At 37.4% G+C, this 9514-nt stretch overlaps 1 protein-coding gene across 1 annotated transcript; it reads left to right on the forward strand.

Annotated features, from left to right (window-relative positions):
- Window positions 1-323: 323 nt before the first annotated feature.
- On the forward strand, window positions 324-9474 carry LOC111400855 (paired amphipathic helix protein Sin3-like 2). The gene is made up of 23 exons (XM_023028298.1): window positions 324-578; window positions 678-755; window positions 1631-1861; window positions 1940-2120; window positions 2220-2318; window positions 2428-2601; window positions 2701-3001; window positions 3543-3679; window positions 3991-4066; window positions 4150-4179; window positions 4273-4466; window positions 4562-4716; window positions 5245-5363; window positions 5480-5734; window positions 6180-6740; window positions 6921-7012; window positions 7232-7801; window positions 7923-8020; window positions 8105-8243; window positions 8318-8467; window positions 8559-8722; window positions 9079-9190; window positions 9305-9474. The coding sequence occupies exons 2-23, from the start codon at window positions 682-684 to the stop codon at window positions 9443-9445; spliced, it is 4053 nt and encodes a 1350-aa protein (XP_022884066.1). The 5' UTR covers window positions 324-578; window positions 678-681; the 3' UTR covers window positions 9446-9474.
- Window positions 9475-9514: the final 40 nt, after the last annotated feature.

Genomic DNA, 9514 nt, shown 5'->3' on the forward strand with positions numbered 1-9514 from the left:
AATTCACGTTTGGTATGACTAGCACTGTAATCAACATAAATAAATATTTAACACGTGTTAACATCTCGACTCTTCAAGGATCATAAACAGCATGCAATAAATTTTTACATGCTTGGACATCAAAACTTCACTTTCTACAATTTCTCTTATTTTTTCCTTTCCATTTTATACTTTGCTTATAAAGGAAAGAGTTGCCAAGTACATAAACGGTCTATCAATATATTTTGGGCTCGAGAGAAATTGATAGATAAACAATGCAGGCCCATGATTTTGTTCAAAATTTCGGAAATTGGAGTCATATATAGAGAGAGGACAGGTCACGTAGAAACATCACAATTTTTGTCACCTAATTACCTCTTAGTTCTCTTCATATAGTTTTATGTTTTGCTTTCTTCTCCATCCATCCATAGAGAAAACCCACAGAGAGAAAGGGAGAGAGGAAAGAGAGAAGGAAGAATTTGGGATAAGAATCTGAAAACGAGAGTGTGATTAAAGAATTCAAACTGATTTACCATTTATTTGTTTGTTGAGATTAGATCTATTCACCGTTTTTATTCTCTTTTCAGGGAACTTCACAGGTATGTTTTGAGTGGAAATGAGAATTAAAGTTTTGAGTTTTTTTATTGTTCTGTTCTTTCTTTTAACGTGGTGTTGATTTATCTGTCTTGTTTTTGCAGAAGGATGAAGCGAATAAGAGATGAGGTGTATACGAACCCTCAATTTAAGCGGCCATTTGGTTCTTCTCGAGGAGAATCGTGAGTTCTAGAGTTGCCTGTTACTTGATTCATTTACTTTTATTTCATATCTGTGTCATCATGTGATTTTTTGTTCTGAAGTTGTGCTCGATTATTTCATTGAAAAGCCTGTGTTTTTATGACAGCATTCTTGGTTAATTCACTGATTTTCAGTAATCTTTTTGCGATCAGAATTATTTCGTTCCTGTTTTCAATCATATGTCTTAGAAAGTCTGGTTAGGTTACCCCCATAGCAGCAGCGGAAGATGAAGAAGAAAATGGCATAGAAATCACAGAAGAATAGGGTAAAGATTTGTGTGTCTAGGGTTTCTGCAGGTTCTGTTGTGGGGTTGAGGGGTGGGGGGCTGGGAGGGCAGAAATGGAAAAACGTTTTGGATCTTTGCATTCGGTGGTGGTTTTACTTTTTCTGGGGGCTTGTTTTGGTTTTATTTTCACCTCTTCTTTGTGGGGCCGTGTAGGGATGGGTGGGGTGAGGAAAAGTCTGTAACTCCCCAACTAAGCCTATTGATGGTTTTTTGGCTGTATTAAGGGGGCCTTTAACCTGGCTTCAAGTAGTAGTGCCTAATTAATGAGTATGGAACAACCTCAGGAGGTAATTGAACGTAATGAAGTTTGTTGAGATGAAGAAAAGAAGCGTTAATGGCATGTTTTTGGTACATTGGACAGGAACATATTGGATAGGATTGTAGAAGAAAAAGAAGTTCAATTTTTTTCGTCGTAATACGTTTTACCGATCATGCTCTAATAGTGTAGGCAAGAGAACCCATAATTAACTAGAACTTGCATTTATGTTTAACAGCTTTTGGCTGATGAAGTTGGGTTGTTCTGTATTTTGATTGCAACTCATATTTTTTTACCCTTCTCTTGTGATAAAGGTATGGATCGCTGCATGCACCTGGAGCAGGAGATTGTGCTGGAGGGAGTGGCGGAGGTGGTGCTGGTGCTGGTGCTGGAGGGAGTAGTGGAGGCGGTGCTACTGGTGCTACACAAAAACTTACCACCAATGATGCATTAACTTATTTGAAGGAAGTTAAAGACATGTTCCAAGATCAGAGAGAAAAATATGACAGGTTCCTTGATGTCATGAAAGATTTCAAGGCTCAAAGGTAAGTGAACTCTTGTTAAGAATATCAACCGTGAATGGATCTTTTCTTTGTAACTTTATGATAATTTGTTTCTGGCAGAGTCGACACAACTGGTGTGATAATGAGGGTGAAAGAGTTATTCAAAGGGCATCCTAATCTTATCCTTGGTTTCAATACCTTCTTACCTAGAGGTTATGAGATCACACTTACAGAAGTTGAAGGGGCTCCAAAAAGAACAGTTGAGTTTGAGGAAGCTATAGATTTTGTAAATAAGATTAAGGTGATATTTCCAATCACTTGTTTGCTAATAGGTTCTGGATTTAGTTCTTTGGTAGTTGAATTATAAAGAAATATGTACATGGATTTTGTTTTACTGCAGAGTCGTTTCCAAGACGATGATCGGGTATATAAAGATTTCCTAGCAATCTTGAACATGTATCGAAATGAACATAAGGGTATTGCTGATGTCTATGACGAGGTATACATATCTTCTTATATGTTTTTATTCTAATCATCTGAACTTTGTGGCTTCTATTTTCCATATCATCTATTCTTATAATTTTAGGTTGTATCACACTTACATGCAGGTTTCGGCACTTTTTAGTGAACATCCAGATCTTCTTCGACAGTTCACCAGATTTTTGCCAGATACCTCAACAACAGCCTCAACTGCACTTGCTTCTTTAGGCCGGCATTCCCTACATCGTTTTGATGAGAGGAGCTCTGCTATGCCCACAATGCGACACTCTCATGTGGATAAGGTTATATATATTTACGTACTTAAAACACTCTGAAACACACACAGACATGCTAATTTTCTGATTTTCTTTATGAATGTGCTATGCCCCATACTATTTTAGCAACGATTAAGACGGGATAAGATTATTATCACCCGTGGAGAACGTGATCTCAGCGTCGAGCGTGTAGAGGTTGATGATGACAAAACAGTGATGACGACGCTCAAGGATCGGAAGAAACGTGCTGAAAGGGAGAACAAAGATAAGAGAAATCGTTATCAGGACAATAGAGATACTGACAATGAAAATAATGGAGATGTTAGCATGCATCGACTTTCTGACAAAAGGAAATCTGCTCAGAAGGTTGACAACTTTGGAGGGAACTCTAATTTTGTCTCTCATGATGATAAAGATGCATTGAAAAGTGAGTGATGCCTTATTATTTTTGACTCCAGCAAATCTGTTTGGTTTTATGTGCATAAACTGCATTTTACTTCATATTGTCCTATACGTTCAACATGTGTTTGTCGTTTTCCTTTTCAGGAATTAGACATATCATTTTGTGATGGGTTAGTTGTTGTAGAAATTATAAGTATATTAAATGCACTATTTAGCGCAATTATTTGACCTCTACCCTTCTTGCATTCCCACGTGCTTGTACAGCCCTTTAGTCCATGTAATACTATACGTTAAAACGTATAGTTATTGTTTTCCTTCAGGAATAAGATATATTTTGGTGAAGGTTAATAATTATAAAAATGAATACATTCAATGCACTAGATAGGGCAACTATTCTTCACCCTTCTCATCCCCATACACAAAAGAAAGTGAAAGGTATGATAAAGGAGGAAAAATAATTTAGAGGAAACAAAGTTGTACACAAGCGTTGCATACATTACTGTCACATAACTACATTTGACTTTCTATTAGGTTGTCTTAACTATGGGTTTACTTGATCATTCCAGGTATGTACAGTCAGGAGTTTGCTTTCTGTGAAAAAGTTAAGGAGCGATTGGGCAGTGCAGATGATTACCAGTCATTCTTGAAATGTCTACATATTTACAGCACAGAGATAATTACCAAAAAGCAGTTGCATGATTTGGTATGTATATTATGTCATCTCCTAATGCTTTTTAGAAATTTACTTGGGACCTTTGTGTATCGGAAGTTGTAACAGCTGTATCTATTTCTGTCATTATGTGAGAAACAAATGTTTCCATAATAGTTTCAAGTTGCAATATAAATCTTTCCAATGGATAGCATCATATTTTATGTTTTAACTTTGCATCTTGCAGCGATCTTTATTGCTCGATCTTTACTTTTCTATTAGATTCAGGCTGTATTCTATTTTATTTGCTGAGCTAAATGTTAAATACATTTATCTTTTTGGTAAATAACACAAGGTATTTTCAGATTGCTGATTTACTTGGAAAACATCCTGATCTTATGGAGGGATTCAAAGAATTTTTCGAGCGCTGCGAGCGAATAGGTAGTCACTGAATTTTACTGTAGTTAAAGTTTTATTTATTTATTAAATTTGTTTTGATTCTTACTCAAATTTCTATTCTGCAGAAGGATTTCTTGCTGGTGTTATGGGCAAAAGTATGTTATTCTTCTACTATAGTTTTTTGTTTATTTTTTTGCATGTTTGCTGTGTAATCTAACAAAGCAGTTTCATACTAACATTATTGGCAGAGACATTGTGGAGTGAAGGACATTCTGCAAAAGCCTTGAGAATAGAGGATAAAGACAGAGAACTAAAGCGTGAAGTGGATGGAGGTAAAGAAAAGGACAGATACAGTTCGAAGTACTTGGGAAAATCCATTCAGGAGCTTGACCTTTCTAACTGTCTAAGTTGCACTCCCAGTTACCGACTTCTTCCCGAAGATGTATGATTCTTTAGCATCTCTACTTGGTCCAGTGGCTACAGATTTACCTTCTTTTTGTTCTCTCGATCTCTTATAGAAAAAGTTGATCTTTGCAGTATCCAATAGCTGCAGCAAGCCAGAGATCGGAACTTGGTGCTCAAGTTTTAAACGACCATTGGGTATCTGTGACATCTGGAAGCGAGGATTACTCATTTAAGCACATGCGCAGAAATCAATATGAAGAAAGCCTGTTTAGATGTGAAGATGACAGGTATCGTATAAATCTCTCTGTTTGTGTGTATTAATAATAAAAAATTGTCCTCAATGCTTAGTGATATAAAATGGAAATATATTGGTTTTACTGGATTTCACTTTATTTCAAGTGGTTTAGTGCTTGCCTATGAACCGTTTGCCTTGTCAATGTAAAATATGAAATGGTGGGTTTATCCTATCCCTATCCCCTAGGATGGTCTAGCAGTATCTTTGAGTTCCAACATATATTTTACAGTGCATGTTTAATAAGCTGTCTTGGATAGGAGTTGATAGTATAATAAATGAGGATTTAGCTTTTTCCTTTTGTAGTACTCCCCAGTGCTATATAATCATTCCTACGAAATATGCTAATACGGTATTAAAGGAGAGGAAAACTTTTTCGTGTTCCTGCTACGTATTCATGACTCAATAATGGAATATTTAGATCTGCTATCGTTTTTACTTCTTTTCCTATATTTACTTGTTGACAGGACTTTCTCCTAATGGTTTAGTTCTATATTCATTGGGTTTTTATTATATATTTCAGATTTGAGCTGGACATGTTGTTGGAGTCTGTGAGCTCAGCTGCAAAGCGTGCAGAGGAGCTGTTGAACAGTATAAATGATAATGCAGACAATCCCATATGTATCGAGGAACATTTCACAGGTTTGCCATTATAAATCACGAGCATGTACTGAAAGCTATTTTACTTCTCCTTCATTTACCGTGAATGGATAGATATGTATTTTTCTGAAAATTGATTCTGTCTTTGCTTTATAAAGCTCTGAATTTGAGATGCATCGAACGTCTATATGGAGACCATGGTCTTGATGTGATGGACATTTTGCGCAAAAATCCATCACTTGCATTGCCTGTAATACTTAGCCGCTTGAAGCAGAAGCAAGAGGAGTGGACCAAGTGTCGTGCAGATTTCAACAAAGTATGGGCTGAGATTTATGCTAAGAACCATTACAAGTCTCTTGATCATCGGAGCTTTTATTTCAAGCAGCAGGATTTGAAGAACTTGGGCACAAAATGTAAGTTGAGCATTGAGGTTTTATAAATACTTAGTTGCATCTTTTCTCTTAATCTGGTAATCATGTGGCTCTTTTAGTTATTACCATATATTGCAAGTTGTGCTTTTGCCCACTATATAGTTAGTTCAAGTCTGAACTTAAGTAAATTGGATTATGATGATCAATGATGACAAAATCTCTACATAATTTTGTGTTCATCAAATCCTTGCATGAGCAGACAGACAATGACTATCCATTTTAGATTGTCTTTACTATTTTCTGGAGCCACGACTTATCTATTTGGGACATGTTTTTTGGAGACCTAAAAAGGGGCTCCCATTCATGAGTTTGATGTTATCTCGCTAGAATAGATTAGAAGAGTGTCATGTTGTGGTTACCAAGGATGTAGGGGTGTTTTCATGTATTTTCTGGTTCTCATGACCCTTCTCATTCTTTTGATCGACAGCCTTGGTAGCAGAAATCAAAGAGATCAAGGAGAAAAATGAAAATGAGGATCATGTATTACTTGGTATTGCTGCTGGAAATAACTTCTTCGTCCATCCAAATCTTGAATTTGAATATGCTGATGCTGACATTCATGAAGATCTGTATGAAATTATTAAGTACTCGTCCGAAGAGATCTGCACAACAAAAGAGCAATCAAATAAAGTTTTGAGGTTCTATACAACTTTTCTTGAGCCAATGCTGGGTGTTCAGTCATGGCGTCGTAAATCAGAGGCTACTGACGGTGATGGTTCCTCTAAACTTGGAACTGCAAAAAACACGGTGACTAGTGTAACTGAAAGCGATGGAAGTCCAAATGCTGATGCTACTACCATGAACTTGAAGCAACCAAAGCCTAACTGCAATGGAGATTCAAACTCATCACCTCCAGGAGTCAATTCCTGCAAGACAGGCTTCACAAATATTGATACTTTGGCTAAAGCAGATGGATCAACTGTGGCGTCTGGTGGACGATTACCCAACTCTGGTACAGCGGTTACCATAGGACCAGATGCAAACCCTGGTATGTATATAATTGAACACTTGGTTCTATGTTATTACTGATGTGAAGATTGGTTGATGTTTTGACATTATTTTAGTGTGACTTATAGTAGCATTCTTTATCTTATCTTCCTTTGCATTTTGTATTGATTTATTTATGTTTTTGATTTTCTATCATGGAATATTCATTTTCAACTTCAAGGGCTTGCTGCAAATTCTTCTCGAGCTAAAAATGATCTTGGTGAGGACAGCCATGGGTCCAAGCTTAATATGGAAGATACACTGTGCTCAGAGGTACGGGTGTATGTTTTCAGCTAGACCGTGGAGCCCCATTTTGGGCCGAGAAGTTGACGCATTTTTAATCATACTTGTTCCATTATTTTTTCCCCTTGGTTCAACTCCTTTTTGCTCTCATGTTTCTGTTTAGGTGGGGCTTTTGGATAAGCTTAGCTTCTTTTCTTTTTGTATTTTCTTTCCTAATCTAGTTGTGAATTTGTTTCCTTGTGTGCACAGGGTGGTGAGACTTCAAAATTAAATCTGGCAAACGGAGGGTATGTTGAGGGGTCTAGACTCACCGGGCATGATGCAGTTTTTGTTGATGCCGGGAAAGTTGATAACAGAGCTGATAAGAATTCTCCCAGGGGCGAATTTGAAGACAATATAGCCACCCATCAGGATGGTGGCTCACAATCCATGCCTGAGAAAAAGCTTGGCCATGATGAGATGCATTTTCAAACAAGAGGTCACGAGGAGATTTCTCCAGATGCAGCCAATGAAAATGATGCAGATGCAGATGCTGATGACGAGGACAGTGAAAATGCATCTGAGGCTGGTGAAGATGAGTATGCTGCTGCTGATGGATCTGGAGAAGAGCACGAGGAAGAGGAAGATGGAGAGCTTGACGGTGAAGGTGAGGCTGAAGATACAAGTGATGGTGCATTTTTGCCACAAGCTGAGCGCTTTCTGCTGACATGTAAACCTCTCCCGAAGTACGTGCCTTCTCCATTGCAAGGCAGTGAGGGAAATAATCATCAAGTTTTCTATGGAAACGACACCTTCTATGTGCTTTTCAGGCTGCATCAGGTAAAAGTTATGGTACCCCCACCCCCTTCCTTTTCACCTTTGTCAACAAAGAAGGAAAAAATCCAATGAAAAGAGGATTACTAATCTACTTGCCTCACATGATTTTCTTTCATGCTGCTAGACACTGTATGAGAGAGTACTATCAGCGAAGGTGAACTCAGCATCTGCAGAATTCAAGTTGAAAACCACGAAGGATGCAAGTTCTGATCCCTATACCAGGTGATTCAGCTGTGTAAATCTTCTATTTACAATCTTATAGGAACCCTTTCTTCCCCTAACTTTCTGATGAAACGTTCAACACAGATTTAAGAGTGCACTGTTTGGGCTGCTTGATGGATCTTCTGATAATTCAAAATTCGAGGAAGACTGCCGTTCACTGATTGGAAATCAGTCTTATGTTCTATTTACTTTGGATAAGCTAATATATAAGTTGGTCAAACAGGTAATATTCTTAAAAGTTTGTTTTGCCTTATTTTCAATTTCCTTTACTTTGTTTTACTATGCCTTTTTCTGCAGCTACAAATTGTTTCAAGTGATGAGGTGGGCTATAAGCTGCTTCAGTTGTACGAATATGAAAAATCTCGGAAGTCGCACTATGTTGATTTGGTGTATTACGAAAACGTCCATGTCGTTTTGCATGATGAGAACATTTACCGAATTGAATGTGTAGGTTTTTGGACACTTGAATCGATTACTTCTATTCTCAAATCAATACTATTAAGTTTGTTGGATGCTGAGTCACTTTTCATCCTTGTAGACATCTTCCCCCACCCAATTGTCTATTCAGTTGATGGATGATGTAAATGAGAAGTCCGAAGTAGTTCCAGTTTCAGTGGACCCCGACTTCGCGGACTATTTCTACAATGATTATCTTTCAGCTACTAATGGGAGAAAGGAGTCATCTGCTGTTGTGTTGAAGAGGTATTGCTGTTAACTTCTAGGTTATGCAACTTATAAATGTCGTGCCATTTTTACTTATCTGAAAGAAGGGGGGAAATTTGCAGTAGCACATCAAATAAAATATGACCAAGAATACCAGAAAATAGCATATAGTGCTTGTATTAGAGTCAAAAGCTGTTCTACCATCACCAATCTCTCTAAAAGAGTCAGTAGTTGGAAATTATGTGAAAGAGAGAAAAGGAAAAAAGAAGGGAAGTTTTCTTGGTTCTTTTTCTTTATTTCTATCTGTACTTGATCTTCAAAGATACCTTAAAATTGTTGATTAATTACTCAAAATTCATCTATTACAAGGTCTGATCTGCTCTTAACACTTGCAGAAATATGCGTAAATATGCCAATATGGATGAGTCTTCTGCTCTACATCTGGCTATGGAGAATGTTCTGACGATGAACGGTCTAGAATGCAAGACGTCGGCCATCACATCCAAGGTAGACTTTTAGTTCAAGCAGAATTTTCTTTTTTAGCATTGTTAATATATCATGCATATATATACTCATATTTTGTGGTTTAATTTGCTACTAAATCACAAAATGTGCTTTCAGATCTCTTATGTCCTGGACACAGAGGACTCCTTTATTCGGTTGGGAAAGATAAGAGACAAATCCGGAAGGAAATCTTCCCCCAGTAACCAAGCGAGGGTTCAGCACTTCCACCAATATTTGATGGCCTCTGTGATGCCATAACAATCAAGGTATATACACTCTTTCTCGAGTTTGATTCTAGAACTAAATTGAAGAGCTGAACAATGACAC

The sequence above is a fragment of the Olea europaea genome, chromosome 10 (genome assembly GCF_002742605.1).
Source record: "Olea europaea var. sylvestris chromosome 10, O_europaea_v1, whole genome shotgun sequence".
Taxonomy (NCBI): Eukaryota; Viridiplantae; Streptophyta; class Magnoliopsida; order Lamiales; family Oleaceae; genus Olea; species Olea europaea.